The sequence below is a fragment of the Ammospiza caudacuta genome, chromosome 3, assembly GCF_027887145.1.
Source record: "Ammospiza caudacuta isolate bAmmCau1 chromosome 3, bAmmCau1.pri, whole genome shotgun sequence".
Classification (NCBI taxonomy): Eukaryota; Metazoa; Chordata; class Aves; order Passeriformes; family Passerellidae; genus Ammospiza; species Ammospiza caudacuta.
In genome coordinates, this window is record NC_080595.1 from 38,807,710 (window position 1) to 38,824,129 (window position 16,420).

At 38.3% G+C, this 16,420-nt stretch overlaps 1 protein-coding gene across 1 annotated transcript in view; it reads left to right on the forward strand.

The window, feature by feature from the left end:
• Positions 1-14,459, forward strand: part of CRIM1 (cysteine rich transmembrane BMP regulator 1) — a 170,330-nt gene extending 155,871 nt beyond the window's left edge. Inside the window, exons 12-17 of the mRNA XM_058800839.1 lie at positions 694-909; positions 3,029-3,250; positions 7,600-7,794; positions 8,838-8,960; positions 10,336-10,523; positions 11,546-14,459. Coding sequence (XP_058656822.1) covers positions 694-909; positions 3,029-3,250; positions 7,600-7,794; positions 8,838-8,960; positions 10,336-10,523; positions 11,546-11,722 — 1,121 coding nt within the window. The 3' untranslated portion in view covers positions 11,723-14,459. The remainder of the gene's footprint in view (positions 1-693; positions 910-3,028; positions 3,251-7,599; positions 7,795-8,837; positions 8,961-10,335; positions 10,524-11,545) is intronic.
• The last annotated feature ends 1,961 nt before the right edge of the window (positions 14,460-16,420 follow it).

Here is a 16,420-nt window from a genome sequence, read left to right on the forward strand (position 1 = left end):
CATTGTGGCATTTCTTTATATCCAGATGGGTTTTTTTTTTCAAATTTGGCAGGTACTTTTTTTTTAAATGTAACAGTGATGAAGCACTTCCACTGATGTTAAGTGCTTGTACATTTTTAGGGGGCTGGGGGGGATTCTGTGTTTAGGGGGCTTTCTCTTTTCTGGTGGATTGGGGTATTGGGGGGGGGGGCTGTTTGGTTGTTTTTCTAGTGTAGCATCTAATGATACAGATGATATAGGCACATATCTTTTGGGAAACTTAACCTTTACCTAGACTTCCTAAATCCCAGAGGAGAAGCTTACTTATCCATCCTTTCAGGAATTGTATCTGAAGTTAATATTTAGCAGTTAAGAAACTGTCTGATCATTAGAATTTTTCAGAAAATGATAATTGTCTCTTGGAATTCCCAAATCACAAGTTAGTTTGTTTTTTTTTCTGAAATGCCAAGAATGCTTGAAGTTACCTCTGATTTATATTAACTAGTGTTTATTCAGACTGATTCTCAAATTTTTTCCTGCTTATATATTTCCCATATTTCATGAGATGCAGGTGCCATAAAGTCAAAAGAGCTTCATTAAGAATAATGTATATATGTATTTTCAATAATAGCAGAAATTCTTCACCTTGTGTACGGTTGTTAATTATAAGATTCACTGTTGATTTTGCCTCTCTTCCAATTCTGTTTTTCCCAGATGAAATAATAGTGCAAAAGCCAGAGCTCACCAGTCCATCAATCTGCCATGCTCCTGGTGGGGAATACTTTGTAGAAGGAGAGACGTGGAACATTGACTCTTGCACGCAGTGCACGTGCCACAGCGGCCGTGTCCTGTGCGAGACCGAAGTCTGCCCACCCCTGCTCTGCCAAAGCCCCACCCGCACCCAGGACTCCTGCTGCCCACAGTGCCCAGGTACGTGCTGACATCCAGCTGTCATCAGAGCCCTTCCTCGATCTGAGCATGTCTGGTGTTTCAGTGTGAGAGTGCTCAGTGTGTGCTCAGTGGTGGTTGTTGTGGTGCCTTTGTTCTCCTGCAGTTTGCAGTGACAGCCTGCAGTTCTCTAATTCAAGTGCAAAACTTGACTGTGTGCAAGAGAGATCTTATGTGTAAAGGGAGCTGTGGCCCTGAACTTGGAAAATCTTGAAAGCAATCTAATAATGTAGGGGTTGTGTAAGAACCAGAATCCTTGGAAGGTTTATGAAATATGCACTCCTTTATGGAGACATGCAGGATTAGAGAAACTTTGAAAGCAATCAAAGTGTTAGGTAGATACAGGCTTGTTTCTTTTTCTTTCTACACAGCTTGGTTTCTATGAGCCTTTTTATTACTGTCTTGCCTCTTTGGGATTTGGTCTCAAAAACTGGTCTCCGTTTGCTTTTACCTTCACATGGTGTCATTCTGATAGTGATTTGAAGGCAGCTGAGTAATATCAAAGCATTCCAGCCTGGCAGGCATGCCAGACTCCTCCTAGACTGCCTCACAGTGTCAAGAAGATAACAGGATTTGCTTTCCCCCAAGGAAAGATATTCAATTATAAATGAACATAAATTCCTATTTTACATAGCAAATGGGGAAGTTTATTGTAATGGAAATTTAGTACAAACCTGTGAATTGGATGTAAACTCACAAAAAAATATGCCTTTATTCAAATCAAAATTTTAAAATTTACTTTAGGAAAAAATAGAAGTTGATTTTTGCCATTAGGTTTTGCTACAAGGTATTTGTTTGGGTTTGAGTGTGGGGCTTTTTCCTGACAAAATATTTTGTAATTTTTTGTAATATTTACCTATGTAAACAAGGTAGCCAGTTCTCCTGACTTATATTTTTTTGTTATTAGTAATGAACATTTGCTTACTTCAAAATACTGTTTCAGAGGAGCTGATCTTTCCTCACAGGCTATATAATAAGCTTAGTCTCATAGCTTAATGCAGGTAGATTGAGAACCTCATCTCAGTGCTCTATGAATCCTTTCTTCTCTTTTTCTTAGTCTTGTTTCTTGATCTGTAATGTCTGTTGTCACAGACATCTTTTCACTAAAAATCCTTTCTTAGGATTTTTTCCCTTCTGAGGAGCTGAGGCCTCAGAAACAAAATGTAAACAATGTTTCTCTGCTGCTGTGGAATGCAACAGGTGGATCCATGATTGGTCTCCCGTGGATGTTTGGATTTGGTGACCAGTGACAGCAGAGCTGGCTCTCGCTCTCTGTCCAAGCCAGCTGCCTTTGTTATCATCCTTTCCGATTCTTACCTAGCCTTCTGAGGAAACCTTTTCCTTCTATTTCTTTCTAGTATAGTTATGATGTAATATATATATATCATAAAATAATAAATCAAGCCTTCTGAACATGGAGTCAACATTCTCATCTCTTGCCTCATCCAAGAACCCCTGTGAGCACTGTCACAGTCTGTTAAGTGAACAGCTTCATTGCAGGAATATGTCTCCCCCATGGATGGGCGTGAGAATTAAAGCAAACCATTGGCATCAGGCTGAAGCACGATCAAGTTTCATTTGTTTCTCAACAATTATAATTAGCTCATCTAAGGCCTCTAGTGAAGGTGACAGCAGCATAATAGCTTTTCACTTTGCATCATTCAAAAACTTGGGCTGACATGGTGGAAGATGGGATCCAGGTTTTAGATTTAAAATTTAATCTCTCTTGTTTGAGATGAATCCCTATACACCATGCAATTTAGAGCAGAATCACTTTCTGAGGGGTTGCTTCTGATTGTTTTTCTCCTTGCTCTCCTTTTTCCAAGCTTTTTTTCTTTTTTATTCCTTGCTTTACATGTTTTTGTTTCTTTTTTGAGTAAACTCAATAAAGGTCTAAACAAGCATTATGCTAGAGCATATCATGAGCTCTTCATCCCATATAAGAGCTAAAGAGGCATAAGGCTCTGTCCTTCCAGTTCTTCTGAAGTAGTGAAGCAATGTGTAACAATTCCATTGTGTTCAAGAGTGAACCTTCTGGTAAGGAGCTCTGAGAGAAGTTACCCACTGCAAGTTAAATAACCTAATCTCTTTATATTTACAGATGAGACTCTTCAGCCCCCTCCATCAAGCAATGAGAGCATGCCCAGTTACTGCAAAAACGATGATGGAGATATTTTTCTGACAGCTGAGTCCTGGAAGCCCAATGTCTGCACTAGCTGCATTTGCATGGATGGGGTGATTAGATGCTACTCTGAGTCTTGCCCACCAGTGTCCTGTGAGAGACCTGTTTTGAGAAAGGGACAGTGTTGTCCTTACTGTATTGGTGAGTGAATGAAAATAGTTGTGAACTTGCTGTTCCTTTCTTAGGAATAAGACAGAAGTTTTATTTCCAAACTGAAATGCTTTCCCTGAGATGCAGTCTATGCCACCAGTCAGACTGGAGAGTGAAGTCTGCATGGGGAGCTTTGAGGAGGATCATGATTTGGAGTTTTTAGGTAGAAGAGCGTAGAGATATACATCTAATTTGCCTACAAACTCCAGAGGCCATCCTCCTGTAATCTTAGTAAGACACCTTATTGGATAAAGACATTACAAAAAAATTATTTTATTTAAAGGAAGATCTGTCAGGTAGCACATATGTTATGTCAAGATTTATGTGATTATAATAATATGAGGAAAACATTAATTATGACTGCAGAAGATGAGCTGAAGCATTCTGAAATTTCACAGAATGGAGAACTCTTAATAAGGCATCTAAATTAAAATACAGGAAAAATGGAATTTCATTAATGATAGTACCTTTGAGATAAAAACAGGGAAAATATATATTTTTTAAAACACTGAAAATGCATAAAGACTGGTGTTGAATTTGGAGGTGAAGTAAATGGTGGTTGCTGTAGACAATGAAAATTTCCAGGCATTTTTAAAGTAGCAAAATTGGAGATCACTTTTCCATTGTGTGTTGAATAGGAGTATTTATGTACAGATGACTTCTTTTGTGAGTTCACAGTAAGTACAAAGGCTGTAGAATGGAAGCTGCTGATAGAGAAAAATCATATATTGTACTCACTGAATTTAATCTTTGTAGTATTGTTGGAAGGCATTTAAAGGTTACTTCAGTTGCAAAACTAGTAAGGAGAGATACAGTAGAAAAGAACAGCAAGAAGGAGTATAAGGAAGTTGATGGGTTTAAATATTTAATTGAACATGTGAGTCAACTTGCCTATCTATAAACAAAACAGTCCTTCATCAGAAAGATGGTAGAAAGATTGTGGAGTGTGTTCAGGCATCGATACAACTCTTGAAATCTCTATATCCTTTCAGATAGAATAGCTTTAATAACAGGTGATATAGTTTTATTTGATGTACAAGGAATTTGATGGAAGAATGCCAGGCAAAATTACAAAGCATCCAAGCTTCAGTTGCCTTTGGAATTCTACTTAGATATTGAGGACATTTTGAGGCAAAAGTGCAATGTTAATCCTATTACTATTTCTTCTCATTTTTTGCATACAAAATGGGGAGAATTTAAAGTTTCTTTGACAACTGTCTTTCTGCAGGTTTTTCTTCCAGTGAGTTTGAACCATAAAATAACTTTAACCCAGAAAACATTTTAACATTAAAAAATATATAGAGTGTTTGAAAGTTGGGCAACCAAACCAATAAAGTCAGAACACGAAGAATACTGCACTGAAGAATTCTGTGGGTGAGGAGGGGATGCACCAGGGGTACTTGTGCAATATGAGCTACAAAAATGAAACCTTTAAAACCCTACATCTTGCATGTCAGGTTTGCAAATATATACACAGAGCATGTAGACATAGCTTTAGTTATTTTACTTTGAATCCTGTATAGTTGTATAATATTGCAAATACTTAAATGTGTGAGCTATGAAAACTTCATGTTTTTTTAGTAGCAACTACTCAGCAAAGCAAAATGCAGTAACCAGATTTTAATTAATACTCAGATATAAAGATTTTCAGTGATGCTACATTTTATTAAACCATGGTGTCCTGTGTAGTCACATGTTTTGTGGTTTAAATAACAGAAATTCATGGTAACTTTTTTTATGGCTTCCATTAATTATATATACCCTTGCATGCAAGACAGGTCATGCACTTAATTTTCATCTTTCTGGTTCTTTCTGGTTTACTCTTCATTTTTGAGAACTGTGAAGCACATCTTTGTACAGATTCTTTTTAAATATTTTTATGCAATACTTGATAAAATGTTTAGAATCATAGAATCATTTAGGTTGGAAGAGACCTCTAAGATCAGTGAGTCCAGCTGTTAACCCTGCACTGCAAAGTCCACCACTAGATCATGTCCTCAGATGCTGTGTCTGTATGTCTTTTAAATACCCCAAGGGATAGTGATTCAGTCACTTCCTTGGGCATAGGCAAACTCTGTGGAAACAGGCCTGCTTAATTTCTTGGAATTTCAAAAATTATGCAGGATTTTAGCACTGCATTATTTATTCTGCTTCTTTCTGGGTCCAGTTTGTATAGACTCTACTTCAAAATTTTAGTCGTGGATGCTTTGTTGTTTGAATCTTCATCCTGTGTGTTCAACATTCGTCTTTCTCATGCAAAGATTAATTTGGAAAGATAACCTTCTAGTTTAGAGAGGATAAAGGGATATCTATTTAATTAGAGACAAGATTAGTCTTCTGCAGAAAACAGAGCAATGACTGTCCAGTCATTTACCAGATGAGGCTGATTTTCTGGTGGAGCTAGAAGAAATTTGAGAGAAGTGGGTAGAGCTAGACACTGAACTGTGTTTTTGTATGTGGGTTTCTTATTGCAAGCCTGTCTTGTTTCCACTGTTCTTGAGCACCTGTAGTGGCCTTCATCTTCATCCTTGTATATACTTTCATAGAGATGGACACCAAAACAGGAAACTCTCACAGGATAGTACCTTAAAATTTCCTCTTGAGGTTCAAAGGTACAGCACCATAATTGTGATTTTACCTTTGCTTATTCTTCTAAAAAATATTTGCTGAATAAAATTGTGATGTGTTCTTCACAAATTTGGAAAAGCTTGAGCAAGTTAAAGGACTTTTCCAGACAAACTAGCTGCAGAATTGAAGAAGGTGTCCTAAGTGAAGCAAAGTAACATTTTGGGAGCTAATCTGAACAGGCCAGAAGTGCTAAGGTTAGATCTGCATAGGTAACGAGCAGCAGAGGGGCGCTCAGGCAGTGTGCCTCGTCCTGTCCCCACACACACCCTCCTGACACACGGTTCTGCTGGCTCTATGTGCCAAATGCACATCAGCTAGGGAACAACCTGGTGCCCTTCCTGCAGCTGGCTGCCATCTTTTCCTCCCACTCTTCCTTTCCCATGCCCACACAAATCTGCTTGGAGAGGTTGGGATCCATGCTAAAAGCCGTGCAACCCATGAGATACCAAGGACCTCAGGAACCATTTGTGCTTTTCAGATAATTCCACTAATATTTTCTCAATAGTACTTCTTGCTGGTCCTCTTTTGTATTTGACTTTACTCTCTCAGATCTGTTGGACTGGTCTGCTGACTGCTAGCCTTGTTATTCCAGATTATGTCTCTATTATGTTGTCACTAATTAAAACCTTTGCTCGTGGCCAAAGTATATAATAAGGCTGACACAGGGTAAATATGTCTAACTGGGATACTTGGAGATGTAATCTATATGAATGTTAAACCAGTATTTATCTGAAAGTTTAAAAAGTTTCATTCTGTTATCTCATTCATATGTTTAATGTGCAAGTTCATGTCATCAGCAGGTTTCACAACAATTTTTGGCTCTAAGAAACAAAGGCAGGAGGAAGCTAAGATAAAAATTAAGCACCACTTGGCTTTTGGAGTTTCTGCTGTGTTGTTTTTTCACTATCCTTAAAGTTCTTTGGCTCCAAAAAACATCCTAGGCTAAGCAATTCATTACTTCCTTCTCAATGAAATAGGTTTACTGTAGGCTTGGACAGGATGCAACATTAAAAAGTGGTGTATTGAATGCCTAGGCAGAAAGATCACATAGATTTCCAATTTATATAATATTAACCATTAAAAAATGTACTGAGTTTTGTTATTTGCTCTTTTCCGGGGGTTTTCCATTGATGCAGTTGTAGGGAATTATCAGATCCCCTTCAAATAGGTTCTATCATTACAGTCTAAGCACTTCTAGTTATTTCCCCTGAGAATCTCTCCAATCCTTCTTGGCATCTTGCCTAATGTACTTTTTTAAGTATTCTAGACAGAGTTTATCATTCTTGAGCTTTGGTAGTTAGAAATTTAGGTAGTTAGGGTTTGGGGTTATTTTAGCTTAATAGGATTGACTAGGAAACAAGGAGGAAGATGAGTAGTTGGTAGCCTTGGTAGCCTCAAAGAGTCAAAGAGAATGATTTTTTCTTAATTTTCTCAGCACTTTTGATATCATCTTTTCATGTCTCAATCATCCATCCTCTAGCCTCTTGCATTAAGAAAATGAGGAGAAGCAGCCCAGGCTAATTATGTACTTCATAAAGAAGCAGAAATGACATCTTTCCCACAAAGGTTTTCTGGACGATGAAGAGAGGATCTTTTCGTTACAGCTGGGATTTCCTTGTGGCAATTATTTCACTTTTGTGTCTAGGAATGAAATCTGGTTTGTGTGTAATTGGCTGTTAGTGCAGGCTCACAGCACTGTTTTCCTTCCACAGAAGATACAGTTGCAAAGAAAGTGGTGTGCCACTTCAGTGGAGAAACGTACGCGGATGAGGAGCGCTGGGACATCGACAGCTGCACACACTGCTACTGCCTGCAGGGCCAGACTCTGTGCTCCACGGTCAGCTGCCCACCTCTGCCTTGTGCTGAGCCCATCAACGTGGAGGGAAGCTGCTGCCCCATGTGTCCAGGTAATGCGATGTGACAGCCCAGTTTATTGTCATGCTGCTTTCCTAGGGCCCATAATAAGGTTTTGTAATTGGGTTTTGAATATCAGTCCATGTTTGAACAGCGTCACAAAGGCAACAGACTTTTAGACTTAAGGAAAATTAATATTCTTAACAGATAGGCACATTGTGCAAAAGCATAGTTTCAATTTCACTTATTCTGAGAACTGAGAACTGAAAAATTACTTACTTGCCCCTGTTTTGTCCTTTCACAAGGCTAAGGAAATATGTTAATGAAGTGGGAAAATTAATATCCTTACATCTCTGCAGATTATGTTACAGTGATTGACATTTCTGTCTTTTCTGACGGTGTTGGTTACTTTTCAAATATCACATTGCTTTGTTTTTCATTTTAACTTGGCTTAAAAGCAATGTGATATTTTCTTAGCTATGGGCACAAGGGGCATAAGAATTGCAAGTGGTTTTTAATGTGAGTCCTGATATACTTCTGCAGAAGTTTGCTCGCCTTATTCAATCAGCTGATAACTCCTTCTGACAGGACAACTGGGGAGATTCAGCAGTACCCCTTCTGAGAATCTCAGAATTCCCCTCTGAGGATTACAAAAAAAAGCAAGGCAAAGAAACCAGTAGGGACTGTTTACATATCAGCTGGGAAGATACAGCCTTCCTTTCATTTTTGGGCAGGGGGGGGATTTTGTTGAGTATCACAGAGGATACTCTGTGGAGTATCTGGAGGAGCAAGCCTGTAGTTAAGCATGTATTCTGGGATGGTATTTTCAGAAGCAAGTTTGTCCACACCAGTCCTTTGTCCCATTCACATTATGGTAATGATAATGGCAACAGGTATGTATCCTGTGTACAACATGGAATAAGTTTTCAAACAAAATCCCAGGCTAATGATGAAAATTATGAAAATTATGAAACAAATCAGAGAATTTAAAGGACAAAGCACTGCAAATGGGCAAATATATTTCCTCAATTATAGCAGCATTAAGAAGAAATTAAGCAGCCTGCAACTTGTGAAAGACATTTTTCTCATTTCACAGAGATGTATGTACCTGAACCCACTAACATCCCCATTGAGAAGACAAATCATCGAGGAGATGTTGAACTAGAAGTACCAAACTGGCCGACACCGAGTGAAAATGATATAATCCACATTCACAGAGGTCAGATCTGATATAAACCAGGATAGCTTAGGACTGTGTTTATTCCCCATGTTTTAATGCATCTGCTTTTTCTATTCAAGTAGCAGTTGTATCTGAGAATATTCTTCAGCGCATAATTCAGTGCAGTACATGCATTTTGCTTTGAGTAAAGATGAGTCAGTCGATTAAATTATATTTGTACATTTTGGTCTCATTATCACTCCATGTTCTGCATAGAAGAAACATCTGCGTTGGCATGATGGAGTTCTATAAAATTAGGAATACAACAAAATGATGAATCAGAAGTGATTCTTGGGTGTCTTTTCTGATTCAAAAACTAGAAAGCAGGCCATTGGAGTTGATAGACCTTCATTTGATCCATTTGACATTCTCAGGAACAGATAAACAAAGGTGGAAAAACATTTATCACAGCCCAATATATACCATAGCCATGATATCAGACGAGAGACAAAAAACCACCTCAGGTATAGTGACACACAGCCAATAAGGTTGTCTAAGGATGTAAATACATCTTCTGTTTAAAACTGCACTGTAATATTATTCCAGCATAGAGGAAACGCTGTGCCACAGTTTTTGTTAAACTTTTCTAACTGAAGGACAACCTAAATTATGTAATTTTTTTTAACCTGAGGATTTCTTTTTAATCTGAGGATGTCCTCATAGCATTCTATTTTTTGGAGCAAGAATGCACGAAATGTAACTGCTTTACAAAGTTCTAAGTTTTATAACTCCAGCATTTTAATTTCTCAAGCATTAGTAGCTGGCTTGTAACTATCCTGCCTGGGGGTTATAAACACCCACTACGAACTGTGAGGGAATTTTGTATATGTCATTGAAAGTTACCATTCTTTGCAATTACACACAAAACTTGCTACAGTCTAGTAGACTGCCAGCAGTTTGTTTTCACAGGCTGAGCGCTGCAGGAGAGAGTGAACACATCATACTTGTCCTACCAGTACAAAGTAAAAGTAAACCTTTTAAAAGTCAAAAAGAAAAAGTTTCTTTCATCCTAAGATTTCCAAGCTCTCCTCAGCCTGGAAACACAGAGTCTGATTTTTTTACAAGTGGGAATTTTGTTGTGATCAGATAAGATCATGCAAACACAGATGAGTTAAGAGGTTGCTGTCAGACTTGGTCATTACTGTGCTTTAGGTTTCCTTCTATCTCCTCGCTTTTGATGGCCTTTTCCTGACTAACATAGTCCCTCTACAAGATACAAGCTGTTCTAACTTATGTAAATAAGGTGACATTGCAGGAGAGAAGGTCCAGTTCTTATGAGTGACAAGATGTACAAGTGAGACATTTTTAATTACATTCTTCCTTGTGGCCAAGGCCCGTTTCTAATCACGACCAAATGCTCCCAATTGCCCTGCAGACATGAACCATCTCCAGGGGGAATACCGGAGTGGCAGTGGGCCCCGCCCCAGCGAGGATGCATCCGTCAGCTCGGTTGCCTTGGTGACGATCCCAATCACGATAGCGCTGTTACTGATCATCGTGCTCCTGCTTATCAACCAGAAGAAGCAGTGGATTCCAGTGTCCTGCTACAAAGCTCCAACAAAGGTGCCATGTCTAATTCCAGGTTATCCCATTTTTACAAAACCAGGAACAAAACATAGTGGAAAATGTTAAGCAATAAAGAGGCTGTTAAAAGTCTGGGAAAAAAGGTACTGCACATCTGGGGCAAGCAGGTTAAGCCTTTGTGTGGTGCTGAATTAATAGAGAACAGTTACACCAGCACAGTTAGGATATGAGAATACCAGAACTCCATTCAGAAGATGAAAAATGGTGACTCTGAAGGGAGTGTTGGTCTGTTACTATGTCTAACATAGGCCAACTTTAACAAAAGTCCAAACCCTTTCATTGCCAGTTTGATTTTGTTTTGTGCTTAGGGATGTCAGGAGCCAGGACATCCCTCTGGCTGTCCTGAGCAGCCAAGACCCTGCCAGAGGTCTCAGAGACCCTTGCACAGAGCCCAAAATGCCTGTGGTTTTGATTATGACCCATGGAGGAAGTTACCAACCTTAGATGAAGATCTTGCAAGCCATGACAAATTAAGTAGCATGACAGTGAATTTATCACAAGGTAAAAAAGTAGATTTTGGGGTGCTTAGAATGGGGATTCAGGGGGGCAAGATGGAGGGATCTGGGCATATCCTGCCTTTTTTTCTTGGCCTCCATCTTCTGCTGTGATGTTGGCGCTTACAGATTGGTTTAGAGTAGAAGCTCACAGTCTAACATAGGTGATAGGTATAGGGAAGTAATTGTAAACATTGTATATCTGGTTTTTAGTATAAAGACTAAAAAGGGGCAGCCTCGGACTGTCTTGCTGAGTGGACCTTGGCAGGACAGGAGAAAGAATTTTATAGATAAGATACAATAAACAACCTTGAGACCGAGAAATGAAGAGCCCTGACTCCTTCTTCAAGCACCGGGCTGGGAAAAGAGACTTTCGAACTCTTCTCGGGGTCACTCTGACAAGCTAGAGATCCCAACATATGGACTTGACCCAAACAGACTTTAAAAGTTATGTGTGAAATAGAAAAACTGTATTATTTACTCAATATTTCCTTTCTGTTTTAACAGCCTTCTTGCCTAAACAATCAACTGGTATATGTGGACTGCGAGAAAGGTACCAGGGTCCAGGTGGACAGTTCTCAGAGGATGCTAAGAATTGCAGACCCAGATTCAAGATACAGTGGATTTTACAGCATGCAGAAACAGAACAACCTACAGGCAGATAATTTCTATCAAACAGTTTGAAGAATTGCACTCTTGCCAAGGATTTAAGAAAGAGAGCGAGAGAAGGAGAGACAGTCTGCTATTAAAATAAAACTAGAATTGTGCAGTTGCTTAGTGGATTGTATTGGATTTGTGACTACATGTACAGCTCTAAGACCTTTCTGGGATGAGCTCTGACTCCTGCAATGTGCCAGAAAAAGCATTCCCACTTTTCCTTGAGATAACTGACCAAGTGTTTTCTTAGAACCAAAGTTTTGAAACTTGTTAAGATGTATTTGCTTGTAACATAGCTATAGAGGTTTTTTGGGAGGGGGAATCAGGGGCTAGGGGTAGGCAATGAAGTAAAAGGAAGTTTCAGAGAAGAAAAGCTGGTCATGCTTGGCTGGAGACGAAAATATACTGCTGAGCAGCAGGATAGTGGTTTATCTTGTTGCTCTGAAATTGCATCTGTTGCAGCAAAAGCCTAACCCCAGGTGAAAAAAATATGAAAAGGTCTGATTATTTTTTTTCCAGCTGTTGCTACAGTAATATACTCCTAGAACAGAATTTGTCACATCACAGGTGTGGTGTAGCTGCAAATATTTTTCTATATGATGAGAAGCTGCAGTAGTTAATGAAATAGCAAGGAAAAGATTATAGCAGAAAATAAAGGGTGGGTTTATTAAGGATGTATAAAATTATACCTTGTGCTGCTTTTTGGTTTTATTTTTTGTTTTTATTTTTTTGTTTTCTTCAAAGCTGATTGGCTAGATTAGCCAGACTTCAGCAGAGTTAGCAAATGACTGAGGCCTAAGTAATTCCTGATATGAGCACTGGATCTTTTGACAGCAGTATTGAAAGGAGGAAGGAAGGAAAGAAGGATGGAAGGAAAAGTCAAGAACACCATGCAGTTCCAGGGGCTTTTGTTTGTTTGTTTTGTCTGTTGTGGTTTTGTTTTGTTATTTTATATCAATCTCTGGTTGTTCATACAGGAGAAGGAAAAATATTTTTGTTGGACAAAGCTCTTGCGTACAAGAGAGTAAAAAAGAGACTGTTTTAAGGTTGTTTTTTTCCTGTTGATGTTCTTATTTACTGGTATGCAGATTTAGAAACTACTTCCATGCTAGGAAGCTGCTTAATTTTAATTGTATATTACTCAAGCACCTTTTTTGAAGCTCAGAAAAAAAAAGGAGATCATGCTTCTTTAAACTTTAGCATTATAGGAATATTTATGTAAATATAATTATGCTAAAAACAACAAAAAGTATTTGTATGTTTGTGTATATATATGTATATACAAATGCATGTAGGTATACATATGTATATATACGTGCATGTGTATATACACTATACATATATATACTGTATATATAAAATACTATGTATACAGTATATATTTTTTCTATTTTTTTTCTTGTTGAATGTATTTTTATCTGAGAGAGATTTTACCCAGAGCAGAAACAGATAACAGGCATTCCATATCAATGCTTAATTGCTTGTGAGTTTAGGAAAGACAAGAAAAGAGCATCTCATTCTACCTACAGTTTGATTTGATTTGATTTGAACGTGTTTGTGTGTGTGTGTGTGTGTGTGCACTCTTGTGTTGGCGTGTGTTCAGTTCGTGCACGATTATAGCAGTAAGCGTTGCTCTTGCTACTTGCTACATTTCAGGGTGTTTCTTATTTTTCTTTTCCTGCTTAGCCTTAAAAAGGCTTTTTAATGAATGCATTGGCTAGAGACACTGATGACAATATACATGCAGCACTAATCAACTCCATGAAATAACACAATCAGCTCCTGGATTTTGGTTGGTTTTGTTTTTATTTTTTTTTTTTCTTTTTTTCTTTTTTTTTTTGCAAACAATTGTTTGAAACAACTACTGGAATATTGTCCGCATTAAGCTGGAAGTTTGTTGTAGCTTGCCTCATTTATAACTCTGACTGTATAATACAATGTTAACTTTCCAAACAGGTCTTGGCACTTTTATACTAATTACCCATTTGTGCATTGCCTTTTTTCTTTTACAAATGCTTGTCATAAGAGACACAGATACCCAGTATGCTTAATGTGAAAAGAAAATGTATTTTTTGTAAAGGAACTCTCAAGTATTGTTGTAAATACTTGGTCAGAGATTGCTGAACTTTAAAACTGAAAAAAAAAACTAATTTATTATTATAATGACCTAATTTATTAATCTGAAGATTAACAATTTTTTTTTGTTTTAGAATATCAAAAAGGTGTTCTAGCTGTTTGCATCAAAGAAAAAAAATAGGTGTATCATCAAGGGTCAACATTTTTTCTGCTTATATAACTTCAGTTTCCAACCATCAATAAGAAAAAATGTAGTCTCCCCAGTGTTTTGTACTCAACCTGATAATGAAACAGAGATGTTTCTGTCCAATAACTACAGAGATTTTGTCAAGACAAAACATCCATTCCTTGCATAAGAGTAAGCAGTCTTTATCCAGAAATTGTAAATGCTTGCTTTTGTTTTACAATCAAGGCCATATTCTGAAAATATTAGCAGGATATAGGACATGGTGTAAAATGTTTTTATTATTATTATTTTATTATTATTATTTTAAAGATATGATTTATCCTATGTGCTGTATCCATTACACTCTTTTACTTTGGTTCCTGTTGTGCTCTTGTAAGAGAAATGCAGATATAATTTTCTGAAAAATAGATGCATATGTGGCACTCGGAGTGCACTGCGGTTCAGCAGATTGCTTGTTTACTTTTTTAACTGTAAGGCGGTTTCTTGTAATTTGGCTCTTGGCAGCACAATAAAAAATTTTAAACCTACGGATGCGTGTCTTCTTAAATGTTTGTGTTTATCATTTCTGGGCACTCGTCCTTGAGACACTGGTAGTTTGATATTATGGTGAGTAGGAGTTCGTATTATTGTCATGCTGACCTGAGATCAGAACAGTTCAGAAAGTACTGTGGGTAAAAAAGAGTTTGCATGCACAGAACGTTCTGCATATTACACTGAAGAATTTTCCCATTAGAAGCTTTGTGGAATTCCAAGTAGTTCCAGTGTACAGTAAAGATGAATCAAATGCAAAGTTAGGCCTTTGCCCTGCCATGGAGTTCATGGGGTCTGGTCTTACCTGACAGAAAGGCAGGATTCTATTGTGAGGATTAACCATACAGAATTCTAATGTGAGGTCGTACAAAAAGTGTATGGGATCAGAATTTGCACTTCACGGACTTCCTGAGCTGCAGATCAACTACTCATCTATTGGGCTATAATGGTTTTTTTTCTTCTACTAATTTGTAAGTTAATTAACTCGATGTCCAAGTTCTGGTATGTAAGATCCTGAGGCAAAGTAGTTTTCATCTTAACTACTTGCCTCCTTTCTTTGAACCTATTCTTCTAATGGTTTAATTAAATATCCCTGACACTGCATTCAAAGCAGCAGTAGATTACTATTTATATGTCACCCATTGATTTAGAGACCTGTATCTTGCTTCCATTTTTTCTCAAGAATCCTGAGATACAATTCTTCAGGAGTAGTTCCGTGCCTTATGGCCGACCTTGCCAGTCCTTGCACTTCCATGTACATCCTTTAAGGTGAAGGGTCAGGGGACTGAAAATGTCCACATTGTTCACACGTGGTACTCCCTGGATGCAGCATGGTGTTTACTGTTTAGATTGCTCCTGACTGTTGAGTCAGTGTTCTTGCAGAGAACAGGCTGCAATAATACAAAAACGGCCAGTAATTATTGCAAAGCTCATAACTGACTTTAACTAGGAGAGATCTGTATTTATGTGCATTCCTTTATATTTCCATACGCTGAATTTCTTCTCCCTTGCAAGTTACATGATCCAGCATTACTGCTCCCTCCCAAGACTAAGGCTATGGAAGACTTATGTCTTCTAGAAGAGCATCTTCAAACTCTGCAAGCATTTTGGGTTTTCATCAGAATGAAATAGAGAACATCATGTATAAAACAATGAAAACATCAAAGTATAAAACAAGTGATGCATCCACATTTTAACACTCATAAGTAGTCCTGGCCTCCTCTGCCTTACAATGTCTGAAAGGTTCATATTTGGAATGCCTATTTACACTAGGATTTATCAGTCTGTCATAATCCAAAGTAGGATAGGATGCAAATCCTTTCGATGACCTCAGTGGCACTCCAATGCTTAACTAGGAACGCGTTTTCCACTTGCAGTGTTGCCAAATATCAAGTAGGAAGTACAGAAAGAAAAATTAAAAGAAACTCAAACTGGATCAGGAAATTAAGCTGAGAAAATTTCTGGTACGTACTTTAGGATATCAAGAATTCATGGCTTCTCAAAAAAAAAATCTAAAAAAAGCCCATCCTAAGCTACTGCACATAAGGGCACAATATAAAGGTGGCAAAGGATGGACATGGGAGTCATAATGCTGGTAAGAAAAAGTAGATTCTAAGAAAAGCTTAGATTCTTGTGTACTGGGAGACTAAATGGAGGCATCAATGACAGTATAAAAACAAGTTACAACAAAACTACTGCAAATACTCCTACTACAGCAGGAGTATTTGCAGTATACTGGAACGGGGTGATCTTTAAAGGTCCCTTCGAACTCAAACCATTCTACGCCTGCCTCTCCTGCCCGATGAGCCGCCCCTACTCGGTGTGGAGCTGTGAGTCAGTACGGACACCGCTGAGTGCGGCTCCGCGATCGCTGCCCCAGCCCGGCTCCGCGGGGGCTCCCTCAGCCCGGCCCGGCTCTGCGATCACTGCCT